The 17,323-nt window shown below is 37.8% G+C and overlaps 1 protein-coding gene across 20 annotated transcripts in view; it reads right to left on the bottom strand.

The window, feature by feature from the left end:
- The window catches only part of KMT2C (lysine methyltransferase 2C), a 194,437-nt gene that overhangs the window by 85,132 nt on the left and 91,982 nt on the right, over positions 1-17,323 (bottom strand). For 19 of the 20 annotated variants that reach the window (XM_061474341.1, XM_061474354.1, XM_061474359.1 and 16 more), the window contains 4 exons: positions 4,228-4,390; positions 3,352-3,523; positions 1,407-1,521; positions 410-582 (listed from right to left, as the gene is read on the bottom strand). In XM_061474341.1, coding sequence (XP_061330325.1) covers positions 410-582; positions 1,407-1,521; positions 3,352-3,523; positions 4,228-4,390 — 623 coding nt within the window. Of the gene's footprint in view, positions 1-409; positions 583-1,406; positions 1,522-3,351; positions 3,524-4,227; positions 4,391-13,223; positions 13,266-17,323 lie in introns of those variants that run through there. The other variant, XM_061474361.1, reaches the window with a different exon arrangement.

A 17,323-nucleotide genomic window follows, 5' to 3' on the forward strand; every position in this document is an offset into this window, starting at 1 on the left:
TCCAGTATATTATTATTACTGGCATAGCAAAACACAAAAAATCAAGCCAAAACCACATACTTGAATCTTCTTTTAGAAAACAGACTACTGCGAACAGTCTTGAAAAGTTAGGATGGTGACTCTTCCAGTCTGCTTACTCAAACCAGATTCAATGCAAGAAGCAGCAGCACATTATTTCTCCGTACGCCTTAGGTAACTGCCAAGTACTACTTATTTGCAAAGATTAAAATAAGAGTACCTACTATTGCTCAGAGTATTTAGGGATGAAGGATAAAGATGTTGCACAACAAGATACTATAGCACTGCACATCAAACACAGTCTACACCCTTCATAGAAACGGATCACTGTCACAGCTCATTGTAGGCTTTCGGCATTTTAGTACAACTAAGCAAAAATTAGGATGCTTACCTTTTGCACATGTGACAATGCAACATATCTTTCTGGAAGTCTTGGAGGCACAGTTTTTCACAGAAAGGACAAGATAAGTTGTCTTGCTGTTGGTAACAACTGTCACATACCAAACAATTATGGTGCCACTGACAACTTGTTCGTGTGCCACACTCAGCACACACTCTACAGTTCTAGAGATCACAAGAATTTAGTTATTAATTATAGTATTTGACAATGTGATAGAACTGCCATTAACTGACAATTTCCTGGTTTGAATTAAATTAAATAAAGTTTCTGTCCTTGATAACACTAATAAAATATCCAGGATCTGACAACAGAGCGTGAAGAGCCTGTAAAATAGCCACAACAGTTTCCTTTCACTGCTCCCTGACCTGAAAGAGTATTTCTTATGAGACCAAACTAGTTTACTTCTCATCTCAGTCATCTTATGACCGTCTTAAACTATGAAATTATATACACCTTATATACGGACACTTCCCTTGTTACACTTAAATTGAATTTTTATTATTGCTTACACTTACTCACAAAGTTACTGATAAAACAAATTCATCCTGCCCTCTTCAAGTGCAAAGGAACCCTTGAGCAGTAGATCTACTGTTCTAGTAATCAAGAAGTAGTTATATAAGAGCCTTCAAGTAGGATTACATATACTACTGCACAGGTTTTAGTTTACATTTTAATTTACATTAGATCATGAGCGCAGCTGTCATTAAGAGAAGGTTATCCACTCCACCTGGATTCTACACGTCTCTTTTCCCCTCTGGGTGTTGATTTCCTGTCCTGCATAGGCTACTTCAGCCACTGCACTGATGGCCACCCTCACAGAGCAGCTGTAGAGCCAGGTGATTACATACAAGTAGGATTCCTTCACAAGTGATACAATATGTTACACAGCAACAGCAGTCTGCAATATACCTAGAACAGCATAATGTGGGTAACAAAATTTGGGCCCCTATAATGACAAGGAATTATTCTGAAACTCCTTTCAACTTACTTTACATTTCCAACCATTTGTTGGTACAGCATCCATAACTGGTTGTAGACAGAAAGTATGGTAGCCTTTGTCGCATGTATCACACACCAGCATCTTGTTGTCTTCCCCAGAATGTCTAAGAAGAGTAACAAGTGGTTAAAAAAAATTATTCAAGCAAGCCATAAAAAAAAATTTACTTAATAAAAAGCCTAAACAGGAAGACACATAGCTGAGCACATGAAAACATATGAATGTCATTTACAAATAGCTCCAAAGACCATGCCCTCAAATTCATATTTAAGTAGGAATGAAGACCACTATGCTTACTTTGACAAGCGCTGAGCCTTGTGCAGCCATTCCGACTCGTAGAAATCATCCCACTTTCATTTACACATGTGTAGGCAGATTTAACAGCTTTTCTGTACTGAATTCAATTCCAAATCTGAAATACGTACTTTATTTCTTTCTGAAGAGAACATGCAATTGTGCTCGTTCGTACAGTCTGACTGTATTTTTCTCAAAGAGAAAAACCGAGCCATCACCTCTGACTACCAGAGCTCCTACAATGTCAAACAATGACTGCAAGAGCAAAACAAACATTAAGAGATTTCAATTTTCCTACAATCCTGTATTACAGAGCTCCACCACAAATTTCAGTGATAAAATAAATTTGCAGAGAATGAGACACATAGTTTGGTAATAGCTAAAGGGATTGTATTCTGCCATAGTTTAAATAAATTAATTCAATAAATAAGTATGCAACAAGATTTGCCTTGAAAAATCTTCACAATATATGACATTACACATATTAGATAGTACGTCATTACCTGGGAAACCTGATTATCTTAAAAAGCAGTAAATGTTCTCTCTTTGCATGGAGATATGCTTAAAATGCTATTCTTCAACACTGGAATAAAACTGCCATACTGCATGAAGTAACAGGTGGGAAAACATCACATTTTCTTCTAGTTGAGGTTTTACTAGCAAATACTTTAATTGCCCAGTTCAACGTTTGTAGAACATGCTTCCCTATTGTAACCTCCTTGCTAGCATTTGCTATCAGCAGCGTGTGATCAGGGAACAATCTTCTTTAAAGTGGGTGAATGAATGCTAGCAAATACCAAGCATTCTGCTTGGAAAACAACAAAGCACTGTCTGATCAGGTATAGGAAGCAGTAGTGAAGTGGCTTTTCCCCTTCATATTGTCCCAGCTGGTCTGACTAAAGCTGAACAAAACTCATACTTCTTTTTTAGTGACTGCTTTAAAAAAAAAAAAAAACAAAAAAAAAGCAAGCAAAAGAACCCTGCAGTTCCCATCAGATTAAGTTATATGAGAACATGCGTACAAGCACAACTTCCCAAGTGAACTGCTACAATGCTGCAACAATTCTGTTTTATTCTCTCAGTGTTTGTTCACTAACAATTCAATCATGGCCACTCATGCCACCTTTTTTTTCTTTGTTCAACTAAGCCACGTTTTTGTTTTCATAATGACTCATTAACTGCCTCTGAAAGGTATTACGAAATAGGAGAGGGCCTAATGCATGGGACCTACACCCAGTATGTAGTATACGCACAGCTTAAATGTCCGCTAAGTAAGAGCACAGGTTCCCAGACTGTAAAAGCACTACATTAAGCTAATTTGTTCATGTGGTAAAATTGAGGAAAATCTCCCTTAGGAAGGAAGGAAGGAAAAAGGCAGAATATTTTGCTGCTCTCCAGAATCTGTCAAGATAATAGCAACTGCTACTGGTTATAACACGCAGGAATTCCAGCTCAGTGATTTTAGAACAAAGCTCCCAACGCAAGCGTTTTTTCAACTACTTCATATGATATCATAACAGATACATCTGGACAAATCAACTACACTTTTGGAAAAAAAGAATGGTTAACATAACAAGTATTTTAGAATGACAGCACACAAATCTCACACTGTCCTCCTCCATGACATGTAAGTCTCACTTACTTGCAGTTCTGGCACACTTTGCAATCAGGACACTGCCAACCTGCTCTTTTTAAAGGTGTAACTTGTATGTCCAGGCACATCCCATGGTAGTGCTGACCACAGGTAGTACAAAAAAGCTGATCTAAGAGGTCTCCAGGGCTGTCACACACGGCACAATTTGCTTCTTCCTTTGCTACAAAGAAATCATTTTTTCAATTGCTATTTCATTCAAACTTATGAACAATCACTGAAGCCAATGCAGCCAAGAAATTCATTAGTAGTTCTCATGCATTCAAAATTTGATCATTCTTATGAAATTCAAATTTAATTAATATAATAAAAATAATTTAATAACAAGTCCTTTAATTTGGTTTTCCAATATACTCAACTAATCTCATAACAAAAGTACACTCATTTTAAACCTTAATAAAGTCTTACCAAAAGAAGTAGTTTTGTTCTCTTTAAGATAAAACTGGGAGCTTTAGGAGCAGCTCTTCCTTGGAACAAGTACAAAATAAAGCTTCTAACAGAGCTAAACCTATTCTTTAGCTGATGTGATTGCATAATGTTTGCTCTAACTTGAATTTGGGCAAGAAAGCAAGCCTACCAATTTGAACTAAAATCTGACAGAAAACAAGCCTTATGAGAAACCCTTCCCATGATCTGTTATTAAAGAAAAAGAAGAACAATGCTAACTCTGTTGTGCATCACTCTCAGTCTTTAAACAGAGGAATATAAACTTGGATCTTTCTCATACCTGAACATTAGTGAGTTCTTGGTTACATGAAGTGGGAAAACAGGTCACAACAAATGCACTCTGAAGCTGATACTTCCCCAGAGCAAGCAATTTTCATGAAACCTGGTATTAATTGTGTCATTTGAACACTGTGTACTTACATCTTTCGGGAGCCTGATCAATATGGTCTGGACAAAGGAGGGACAAGTTACTGAAATCCTGAAACGTGCCTGCTCCAGCAGCACAGGGGTAATGGTACATCTGGGTACATTTCTCTTCACAGCATTTGATAGTGGCTCCAAGGTGCTTACAATATGCACATCGCTGAAAAACAAACAGAACAGAACATTCAAAATCTACTTTTTCTTGTCATTTTTCACAGCCAGATCTGTTCCTCAGGCTCATTTAACAGACAAACACCTTGGCCAGCAGACGACAGTGAATACTGAGGAGAAGAAAACTAGTGGACTGTGCCTTTCAGTGGCTCTCCCACATCCCTCCAACTTACAATGTTTAACAAAATCCACCCTAAATGCACTCTGATAGCTAAGAATCTTCTTGCCACAGAAAAGCACTGTTCTTCTATGCAACTTGAGCTATGCTTTCAGTAACAAGGCTTGGAGACTTATTCTCAGTAATAAAGACAGACCACACTACCCTGTCAATAGGTTGTACCAAAAACCACATAGCTCTGAGTTGCAATGTAAAATGTAGACACTGTAATCGGAAATGCAAATAAAATACCATGTTTTACTCAAAATCTGACTGACATTATACAATTCTCTCTGGGATGATAATGAATTACATAATCTAGCACTTTCTTCTCCTATCTCCTCTCACGGCTACACAAATATCACCATCAAACTTTGAGAAGTCATAAATAAGCATGATTATTATTAAAGACCATAGTCACTTTGGTAAAGAAGTAATTTCTCAGAAAGAACTGCCCAGTAACCCTCCAATTCTCTAGTCAAGAGGGAACAGATTCCATCAATCTGCTTGTAAAATATCACCCACACCTCTCTGATTCAGTTAATCAGCCTTTTTTCTTTCTTGGACTCATTGCAGTCCCTGAAGTACTGTAACATGTTTTTGCACTTTTTCACCAAGGCAACAATACTTTTTAAGGCTAGAGCACAGCACCATAAAAACAGGTCAGTGGCTCAAAGGAAGGCATAATAACATACAGCAATTGAGCTTGAGGACCCTCATTGTTTCATAATAAAAAAGTAATACTAACACTGGCATGTTTGATTACTAGCTCACGTGACGAGTAACATCCAAATGCGAACAGAAACCAAAGAGTTGCATACTGCCTCTGCTTAATTCTTAGGATACAGACAATATTTATTACCATAATTCTTCTCCATTTCAAAGCCTGGCATGAAATTAGGCATGAAATAGTGCTACTACAAGTCCATACATATCAAAACCAGCCCGTACGAAAATACAAACCACAAAGCTGCCTGTGTTAACAGCTATATTGATATTCTCAAACCCAAATGAAATTAACGTCTTCAGCAAAGTATTTGCCTTCACCACAACTCATGGACAAGAAAAAATATTAGTTTATGCTAAACACAACTGCAATGCAAACAGACAAAATGCTCTGGCACAGAAATTAAAGTGGGTCACTAAGGATAGCTACTGCCATGGTTCTGTGCTACTGTGCTCACTTTAGTCTTCAGATCTGCATGGCATCTCACCCCTACCCATGTCTCTAACACATACTAACAATATGAAAAACATGTAGGTTGTTACTTTACCAGTCCAAATGCAGAGATGAGAGGGGAACAAGATAAGCGAACAATAACATGGAGTTCTGAAGCAGGTATGTTAGCAAATCATTACATCTAAGAACTGGCCACAAAACCAAAGCCATGCAAGAAGCTCATTTTAGGAAATGTTATATTTAGTAAACACTTACAATGCTGTAGAAAGTAAATCCTGAACTTAGATGTGAAATCATAAAAACATAGCCCAAAGCCTCCAACTTCAGGAACTGCAGCTACACATTAAACAGCACACAGTCCATTGCACTGTGTTGTACTTGACACTCCTACAGCCTGTTGAGATGGCCCAGACTGTAACTAAGTCCCAGCTCTTACAGTCCACATATTTCTCAAAGATATTACTCAGTAAGAAACAATAGAAATGGGAACTCGGGAGGAGCTGAGGTCCAAAACATGTCCCTCAAGAAAGTATTCAACAGAGACGTTGTTGGATCCTATAATTAATCCTTAATAATTATCTAATTGGGAAAGAAAATTATGAAAGACCTGCAACCAGAGAATTAACATTTACTAAAAGCTGGGAATAACGGATTAAAAAGTAATATAAATTGCATTTTTAAAAATAGCCCATCTGTTTTCCAAAGCCATCAATCAACAGTGGTACATAACAACTGTAAAATCATAATATACCTTTTCCCAAATGCTATATGACTAAATGATGAAATTATGAGAAATGAGCAAACTACAGGATTACTGCAAGCCTGAAAAATGTTGATGTTGATTTAAGGAGCCATGTAAAGATGCTGGAAGAAAAATGGAAACCCAAATTACATGCAATTGAACCCTTCAAACCCATCTGCTAAACTGCACTGGCAATGAAAAGCATTTGGCAGCTAAGTAAAACACACGCTTTAAAAACAATGTGGTATGTATCATCTGAAACAAATAAAAAGCACAGAATATCAACATTTGCTGGATTTATAAGAGAGATAAAGCAATTTGAAGAAACAAATGCCCAAAGGGACTTTTTCTGGTAACAGCTGTTGATGAGAGGAGTTACTTTTCCAGTACTAGAAGCCAACGCCTCTCTGAAACAAGGCCACATGCTATGGCCCCAGAAGTACAAGCATGCAGCTTTACAATTAACTGACCTTCACAAAGAAAGGCTGTAAATAGCAAAAGTATATTAATTCATATTAAAAAAAAACAAAAAGGTCTGCTAAATAAACGCAGTAACTAATATTACTTTACTACTCTATTGCCAAAATATGGCATCAGTAGGAGGTAGAAGGAAGGAACAAATCATATTGCCCATGAAATGCACGTCTTCACCATACCATATGAGGACAGTAACAGACACAGAAACAGTACAGTCTTCAATTTCATTAGCATGAGCACAAAATAAGGCGTTATGTGAAGGGGGTGGAAGCTGAATTCAACTATTCCAAGGGTAGGTATAGGAAAATGGTAAGCTGTCAAAGCAAGCCAAACACTGTTTTGTTCATGGATCAAATAATCTTATAGACCTGTTCTACAGAAAAAAAAAAACACTACATAAGGTGTCAGAAAGCTACAGAAGCAGTTCATTACTTATTCATAGTACATTCAATAAAGAAAGTCACTAAAGAGAGTCAACAGACTTTTCCTACTCAAAGTCCTTCATTGGTTATGAACTGTTTTCTTCAGCAAGCTCTCAGTGCACTTGTTTACAGCAAGAAAGCTCTGACCCCATTCATACTTCTGCTACTTCTTACTACTGTAATTTCCATCCTACTTGGTCCTTTTCACCTTTTTCTTTTACACCCGTTTTTGTTTTTTTCATAAAGACAGAAAAGGATCTCAATTTAAATGCAAACAGCTATACAGTCTTTCAAATTTTAGAATTCCTTTTATTCACTAATCCTGCTGAATCAAATACAATATCGTTACATATATACAGTGAAAGAAGAAGATCTAAATGAATTAACAGAAGAAGTAAGAAACCCTGAACAATCATCTCCTCTCTTTTCTAGCTGCATGGGAGTACATCCTCCATAAAACAGAGTAGCAGAAAGCACATAGAAAATTTCCAGGAAGAAAAAAACTTGTACTGCTATACTAATGTCATAACCACTAAAATCAACTAAGAAAAAGGTCAGTTCTGCCTGTGGTTTGGAAACTCAGCTGAACGTCACAAATACTTACAAAGGCTTTAATGGAAACAGATGGCCAAACTGTGAAATGATGACAAGAGAAACAGGTTACTGTTTACATCTTTCTAACTTTCCTACATAATTGAAAAAAAAAATTACAAAATATGTATTCAAACTTTACATCAACCTTTCTGCTGCTTCATGCTTCTGATGCAGCCAACCATATCCCACACAGCTTCAAAAGAAATGTGACTAGCAAGTCAAGGGAGCTAAATTCTCCCCCTCTACTCTACTCTTGTGAGATCCCCCCCTGCAGTACTGCATTCAGTTCTGAGCCCCCCCAGAGAAGGATACGAAGCTGTTGGAGTGAGTCCAGAGGCCACCCTCAGAGGGCTGGAGCACCTCTCCTATGGAGACAGGCTGAAAGAGCTGGGGCTGTTCAGCCTGGAGAAGAGAAGGCTCTGGGGAGATTTAGAGCAGCTTCCAATAGCTAAAGGGGCTGACAAGAAATCTGGAAAGGGACTTCTTTTTACAAGGGGATGTAGGGATAGGACAAAGGGTAATTACTTTAAACTGACTGAGGGGAGATTTAGATTAGACAGTAGGAAAAAACTCTTCACTACGAGGGTGGTGAGGCCCTGGCACAGGTTGCCCAGAAAAGCTGTGGCTGCCTGATCCCTGGCAGTGTTCAGGGACAGACTGGGTAGGGCTTGAAGCAACCTGGTCTAGTGGAAAGTGTCCCTGCCCATGTCAGCGGTTTGGAACTGGATGATCTTTTAAGGTTTCTTCCAACCCAAACCATTCTATGAAGTACTCCAAAACTCAGTGCAAGTTCAAATGAAGAGCAGATACCTGTGTGTTTGTGATAATGTAAGATTTTATCCAGATAGTACTTAGAACAAATGAGAGGCTGTATTTTATCATTATTTTACTGACTGTAGAATTATTTTATAGTATTACTGTCTCAGCAACAATTAACAACCTCTAGGAGTCACACATGAAAGGCTAAACTATGGACTTTGAATAAATACTTAGTTGTGAGCTGATTCATGCAGTAAGGTTTTCACAGATTATGAACTTGTTTACCTTCAGAAAGGTCAGTTGACAAAAACTGTGATAACAATAAGCAATTTTAATCTTACGATAGTGTACTCAAAAGTGCACAGAAGCCATCTGTCATTAGTTAAACAATTTCATGTATTACCTGTAAGAACGTATTTCAGGCTGTTTAGCTACTGAAAACTGCCATCATAGAAACCTGTAACTAAGGAGAATTGGACCTTGACATCCTGCCATTAACAAGGCCGCAACGAAATTTTAGTATAAACAGTGATTAATGAAATATATTCTCTGCTAGTTCTGATAATCTACACTGATTACTCCCTCATGTAGAAGAAGCTTTATATTGCTTATAGACACTAATCAGCATTAGCTCCTCTAATGTCAAATACTGTTCTCAGTACCATAAAGTGTTTAAGAGCACAACACAGTAAGATGGCAACATAAAAAGAATTAACAGCTTTTGATTGAACTACTGATTAGAAAAAGTGCTAAATAGCATGTAATTCCAGGAGTGCTGGAAATTACCTTCTAATTTTTGGATTTTTTATTACTCATGTCACTAATGTGGAAATTACCTGAATTTGTAGCAAGCATGTCAATCAGAGAGCAGTTATATTTGTTCCTCAATTTTTAACATGTAAGACAATTGAAGAAATTAAAATTGAGACTTTTTATAACTGTAATTTAAAACTACAACATTCTTAACAGAGACAGCATGTATTAAAACTTCACCACAGTTTCCACTGCATGCTCTGAGTTCCCTGAAGTAAGCTTAGAAAACAATAAATCACAACTGTAGAAATAAAGTATCAAGTTTTGCTTCTAAGACTGTATGAAAAGACATGGACAACCAGAAGACACGCAATTTGGCCAAGCTCAGCACATGAATGTGACAGACTGTCTTCTAATGCAGAACTCTAGACTAGATATTCCACCTGTCCATGATCTGCACAATTATATACAGGAGTTAGGAACAAAGGTAAAAAGATACAAGTGGTGACAACTAATGCCACTATCAGCGTCTCAAAACACGTCATCCAGGCAAAAAGCAGAAGTGTACAAGAGATTTCAGGCTGTACAAGTCACTCCTTTGTTTCTCCTTCCTACTAGTTGCCTCCTTTCTTTTTTCACCTTTACAAAAATTACACTAAACAAATGGTCTTGGTTTCAAGGCATCCAAGAAGTAGGACAATAAAGCATTCATTCATGTTTTTGTAATAGCTGTGATAGGTTAATAACCTGTAAGAAGGAAACTTGCTAATGAAGATAATATTTTTTATTTGAAACCTGAAGAAGGTAGAGGAAAACTCGCAAACCTTACAGTACACAAATCCTTCCTTCTGTAATCCGCACTGTTCTCAAACCCTGTCTCTTCAGAAGCTCCACAGGAGGGTCTGAGTGCCTCGAAGTTGTGCTCATCATTATATAAGCTAGTGGAATAACCACAGGTATATGATTTCCTCCACAGACTCCGCCTTTGATGCCTTTTTTTTCATACTTTCATGAGGAAAAGCACTTTTTTAATTCACCTCCTTGCCTTCTAGATTAAGGATAATGCAAATGTTTTGAGTGAGTGAGTCTAAGCTTTTCCACAGCCAACTATTCCCTTAATTCCCATCTAATACCCACTGTGACAGAAAGGCACACACAATAATGTTGCTTAGTTAGCAGGTCAACAATGAGAAGGTCAATGCTTACTGTAATTTAAACTATGATTACTAGGCTTCAGCATCAGCAACTTCAGGACAAACAAGGCAAGATCAGAAATCATCAGCTTTGGTTTAAGGCTGCCTTTTGGCAGGCTTGGAAAACAATCTATAGTGCCAGTTCCATTTGACTCATGCTTGGAAGGTTCAAGAAATGTGCGTAGACAATTTTTTTTTGTTGGCAGAGCACAGGCTGAGGTACAAATTGTGGGAGGCGTGAAAAAAAATAATTGGGGGAAACACTGCTACATGCTTGTTAATGATCTTCTCTAGTTATCTGTTACTGGTCACTGTGGGAGATACTGGGATTAAGTCAACTTTCTGCTTAATTCAGCAAATTTCTTATGTTCCTAAATCACACAGAAGGACTCTGAAGTAGCTTAAGCATTCTACAGGTTATGTTTACACTACAGATCCTCTGTAGCTACCACAAGGCTGGCATAATTACATTTGCAAAGGCATTTAACAGAAACTCTGAAAGGAGAATTTACTGCTGATACAGACACATTGTGCTTCCAAACAACACTACAAGGCCAGGGATGAGGACAACTGAATTTTGTGTCTATATGAGCCAAGTGTTTAAGTTCCCATTACACTTTAATGAAGACTTAGGCATTTTATGAAATTTACTTCATCACAATTCAGCTAACCAAAGAGTGGGTGTCCATTTTCAGGCACCACTGACAATACTGGACAGATCTCCACTGCCTATAACTGGAATATAAACACAGCTCACATGTTGACACATCCACAGGGAGGTCTAAATTTAGATGAGACAGTCTTGAGCCTAGAATACGTTGACAAAAGTGCTCTATTGGTATCACAGTTAAGTCCACACCAAAGTCAGCATGCACTATCAATGAAGGGTTGTGAATGGGCACTGCTTGCAAAGATTTCCAGATGAATACTGTTCTAGTCATGTCAGGCTTCTGAATGATAAAAAGTTGGGCTAAAGGTTCATGAAACACATACCTAAATTCTCTTAAATACTTTGGGAACAGTTAATCAAAACTTCCCAGCCATTTCTGAGAAAAGTCAGTAAGAAAAACATTTTGCTCATCTTAAAAACAACCCACTCACAGGACGTACAATTTGGCAGGAACTTTAGTGTGGGGGATGCAACTTCTGCCCCTCCCCTGCAGATTTATGCAGATGTGACCAAGTGTCGTGGTTTAAACCCTAGCCGGACAGCTTGTTCACTCACTCCCAGTGAGTGGTGCTGGGCTGAGAGCAATCGAGGCCCCCAACCCCCCCCCCAGGGCTCTCCCCTTCCCCACTCCCGGAGGAACGGGGAGGAGGATCGAGAGAGTGCAACTCCTACGGGTTGAGACAAGAACAGTCCAGCACCAATGTACAACACAAATCACCACCGCTACCACCAACGACAACAATGATAAGAGAAAATAACAAGGGAAGAGAATACAATACCTGGCAGAGCATGAGCCTCACAAAGTCCTTGGTCAGGGTAAACATCACTTAGCAACAACTGAAAAACATCGGTATCACCAGCACTGTTCCCAGGCTGGAAGTCAAAACACAGCACTGCACCAGCTACCACGAAGGAGAAAAATGACTGCTACTGCTGCACCCAGGACACCAAGCTTGAGAAAACTATTTTTATTTTTCATGTAAAACACTTCCAAAAGTTTATCGGGGGGGGGGGGGTGGGGTGGGGGGGGGGGGGGGGTGGGGGTGGGGGGGGATCACAGAAAAACTTACTTTCATTGATCATGACTGATCCTCTCCAATTTCTAACACTGACTGGACTATGTGTACCTTCCGTAAAGACTGCTTCAGTCTGACAAGGATTAGAGAGAGGAAGTCTGTAATAAATACTCTAAGCCAAAGCACAGTAAACCACTGAAATGGAAAGCAGATGTGCCTAAGGATATTGATACTACTGTCACTTAAATCGTCTAGGGAATGAGAGTACCCAGAACACAGGCTGAGGGACAACTATGGGTCAAAGAGGCAACAGGGACTAACTATACTGTGTAAGCAAATGAGACTGGGGGGAAAAAACATGGATGGAGACGGGATGCTGAGGAAGGGCAGGGATGACACTCCAAGGGCTGATGATGATCTGCAAAAGTTCTAGTTTCACTTCTTTCATAGAGCTCCTTTATGATATTGGGCAGCGTAAATAAAGATTTTAAGTTTTTTAGTCCTCAACCTTACTGTTAAAAGCCTGCATTCCCCTCCTTCTTCCCCCCGCCAAATACAGTCTTGACTTCTGCAATGACTGTGCACTCAACTCCAACAGAATGAAGTAAGAAGTGCTGTATCAGCACAACTTTTTTAAGTAAGTCTGAGTATTTTTTAAACTTTCTAATTTGCCATCCAAGTTAGATATTGGGTATTTTTAAATTAAAAAAAAAAAATAAAGTAAAAGAAACAAAGGAAAAAAAATCAACTTCTCTTGGGAAAAATGTAGCCTAAGATGTAGATAAAGGCTATATAAATCTGCTGTTCAGAAAAATTTATAGACAAGTCATTCACATATTTATTACAGCAGAAACATTACAGAAAAATTTATGCGGAGAAGAGTAATTCTTTCCTTTCAGCAGCATTTGAATAGTCTACATACCTTCACATTGAACAACAATGAAAAAACATAATATTGAAGAGGTTTTTACTAAGACAGCAATGTCCATCCTGTGGACTGAGCCAGGCAGTAGCTATTCTGCATGTGATCACATAACTAAAGACTGCATAATCAAGGCTACACAAAAGGATATTAATTGTGTTCAAATGATATTAATTGTGCAGAGACAACCTGTCTTCTAGCCTGTCCTAACTTTGTGTGTTTGATTTTATAGTCTTAATAATGTGGGTTTTAAAGAGGATTTTGTAGATGTATTAACTCAGTTTAAAAGAAAGTTCATGTCAGCAAAAGTCACTATATATACTCAATGATACAACTAATTTACAAGGTCATAGTAGGATGGGGTGACAGGGAACTCTGGATTATGTACAGACATAAAAAAATACAAGAATTTCCTGTCCTTAATACCTTCCTCATTAGTGAGCACCTCCTTAGTATTCCTTCCCCACTGACTGCAATCAGTACCTTGTTGTTCATAATTCCTATTTCCTTGGCTGTTCCTAAATTACACTCTCCAAATGGCACAGAGTCATCGTAAACAAAATCCTACATCTTCAGTTCTCTAATTTTCGTAAATTGAGCTCAAAGCAAGCAATTAGATGGCATATTCTGAAACTACCAGCTTGAAACATTAATATAATTTCTTTACTAATAAAAGCTTCACATGTTTTATCTGGCTGGGGCTTTCAGGGTTTTTTTCAATTTGACTAAATTAGTCACACATATTTCTCCCATTCCTCCTCCCAAAACATGGCATCCCCCAATATTACATAATCTTCTTTTTTTTTTTATTTAATTCATGAGCTACCAAAATAAACAAATAAGCCCCTTGACTTTCCATCCTATTTCATCATTGACACTCCTTTGCAAGCATCAAGAAGTGCAACATCCTGACCTAGAATTCACAACCCTGAAGTTGCTGGTCAAACATTTATCAGGTAATTCAGCTGTTTTCTGGGGTTTGAGGAGGGGAGGATGACATCAGGGCTGTTTGGTTCATTTTGCAGCAGGCTGCCTCAGTAGCTTGTGAACAAAAAAGCTGCCAAATTTTGTAATGAATTCCACAGAACATTAAGTCTGATGCTTAGCAGAAGCCATAACTGTTAAGTAAATGATATCCTTTTGATGAATACCCTTATTTGAAAACAACATTGATTCTTCTAACCCTTTAGCAGTGTCCCAAAACAGATGTGCACAACTGCAAATTCTGTTTGCTTTCAGGTTTACGAAGTGTGATGACATTTTTACAATCATGCATGAGCCCTTTTACCCAGGAGTAAAATAAAACACAATAATTCTTCACCATCTGTTTGTTAATTTTGCATTCATTTAACTTTGCATTTTAAACTAATAATCATTTTCTTATAATATAGTTTGCTCCATTGGTAGAAATTACAGCTGTTCAATTAAAAAAAGAATGGTTTATAACAGTATACAGTTTTCCTCTAAATACTTCCATTGCTCTTAATTATAGAGATACTAGTGCCATCAAAGCGAAAAAACTGCCAGGAAATAAGGTTATGCTTTATGTGTCATAGACTCCCTTAGTAAATGTACATACTTCTGGTCCAGTACCAATTCCCACCTGGTCTCATTCAGACTAGAATTCTTTTTCAACACTACAAGGTTCTGTGGGTTTTAATGTTATTATGTGTAACAGGCTTCTTAGCCTCTTTAAGGAGTAAGGTACAATTACTTGACACTTTTTGTTTCATATATGGCATACAGTTAAACAAAGCACAGTCCTATTTCTTCATAATGCTTTTCCTAATGACAGGCCAAGGAGGTTTTGCTATATTTATTCTTATTTAGTTACAGCTAAACTAGGACTAGAGTAATTTCCTGCAAGCTTTTTCTCATGATGTTTACAGTAATACGGGGAAATTCTATTCCTTTATCAATAGTAAAACCACACTGAAATAACAATTGGAACTAGTGAAGGGGAAATAATTTGGACCAACAAAAAAGACATGGGCCTGGAGAAAAAGCAGGAGCCAGTCTGAGATTGAGACTCATGTTTTGGTCCTGCAGTATGCTCTGGACAGCACATTGGAAAATGGCTGTAAATCCACAGCGAGATTACAAATCCTAACACAGCGGCAAGTCAACTTCGCTGTGGTTCCTAGGCTTAATAATCATAACCACCTAGAAAGAAGCTCTTCAAGAACAGGCGGCTCAGCTAACTCATGTGAACAACCCAGTAGCATTCGAAAGATTGTTCAGATGGTTTAAACTATCACTGTTTTCTAAAACTAATTTTATCTGATGGCATGGAAATCTGAGCATCAGAAGATCATCTTAATTCTGTGGTAGTGTTAAGATAACAATGCTGTTACAGTACCAGGAGGAATACTTTACTAAAAAACACCCATAAGGCAAGAGATGGTTTACCACAAAATGGATTTATTTCAATTAAAGGAATTTAGCTGAAGGCTGAAAAACACTGAACTGTTGTGTAAGACTTAACAGTGCACTTTCCTACTGAAACAAACTTCCAGAAGTATCAAACACAACAGGTTCACATAAGATTAAGAATGGAAGTACAACCATATGTTACTGTGATGCTCAGCTTCCAGTCTTACCAGAATCTTGAGTATTCTGACCTTTTAGTTTCTCAGATGAGTGAACATTGCTGCCAGGTCTGACCTTTACTGGGGGATTTATCCATCACAATATTTTACATCTGACAGAAAGTAAACATTCTGGAGATGCCCAAAGCATAGTGTGATGTGATGGATGTGTAATGCTAACAGTCTTCCCAATAATTCACCATCTATTTCAAGTTACTGTCATTGAAAAAAAAAAAACACCTCACCTGGTATGACATTTGGAAAACCTGAAGCTCTTACCTATTCAACATCTCAAATACATTTACATTTTGGAAAATGAGCATTTTACTTAAAAAGCCCGAAGAATGATGATAGCAACTGAACTGTCTTCTTGGATTATTTCTCTAAAAGTTTCTAGTTGCTTTCAAAGGTTTATGATTCGTCAACACATCTCCCTGGAAATACCCTACAAACAGTTACTAATACTGCTATAACAACCTGCAGTGATTGAAAAGAATAAAAAAAAAAAAACAACCAGTATTTGCTTGGATATCTGTCAGCAGTTTATTTAGATCCAGATTCAAGATTTACTCTGCAGAATCTGCTACTCTTCCCAGTTCTCTGCAAGGCAATTTCACACAGAAGCACACTGGAAGAAAACTCTTTAAAACTAAGGAAATATTACTTTATGAATTAAAACTCAGAAGTGAGAAGGCTAGATGTGGAAAAACCTGCAGCTTCATAAAAAATCTGACTAGCTTACAGATTGAATACATGAATTTTAATGGTATCTGAAGTGAGACCATATCACTGCAATATATTTACGGTGTATCAAGTTGTTTTATCAATGCGAGATGCTCCAGGAAGTATTTATTTATTTATTTCCTAACAGTTACTTTCCCTTCCCACTGTACTGAAGAGAAACATGGCTTTCTTGAATGAATACAGCAGTAACACTGAAGAAAAAACACACCAACAAAAAACCTTCCAGGCAGTGCTGATTTGGAAACATGCTACTTCATCAGTTCTTCAATTAGTACTGTTTAAAAGGGTTCTGTTTATTAATATTAATCATGACTGTGATTCATGGAGCACCCACAAGTTCATTAGTGGCAGCAGACTCTCTGCTGTCAACCACCCAGGTCAGTCCTGTAGAATGGGGACAACAATTATACAAATGAAAATAAACAATACTAATTTTCCCACATAAAGAGATGACTATCAATAGTAGCAAAGATTGCTAGAAAAAATGGCTTTCATGTAAGTTATGTCTGCATTTATCTCTGAGCGTTACGCACTCATACATGATAGGCCATTGGTCCACATTTGTGAAGATTCCTAAGATGTCTCTCTTGCACGTGGATTTGTTCCATGTTTTTAAAAAACACTCAAGGACACCTGCATTAATGGCACTGATTCATACTGATGCCTGCAATATTTATGCTCAATCTGCAACTCTGGGACAGAACT

The sequence above is a fragment of the Pezoporus flaviventris genome, unplaced genomic scaffold (genome assembly GCF_033815535.1).
Source record: "Pezoporus flaviventris isolate CSIRO_AGI_PZ_B2104156 unplaced genomic scaffold, CSIRO_AGI_Pfla_v1 ptg000079l, whole genome shotgun sequence".
NCBI classification, from domain to species: Eukaryota; Metazoa; Chordata; class Aves; order Psittaciformes; family Psittacidae; genus Pezoporus; species Pezoporus flaviventris.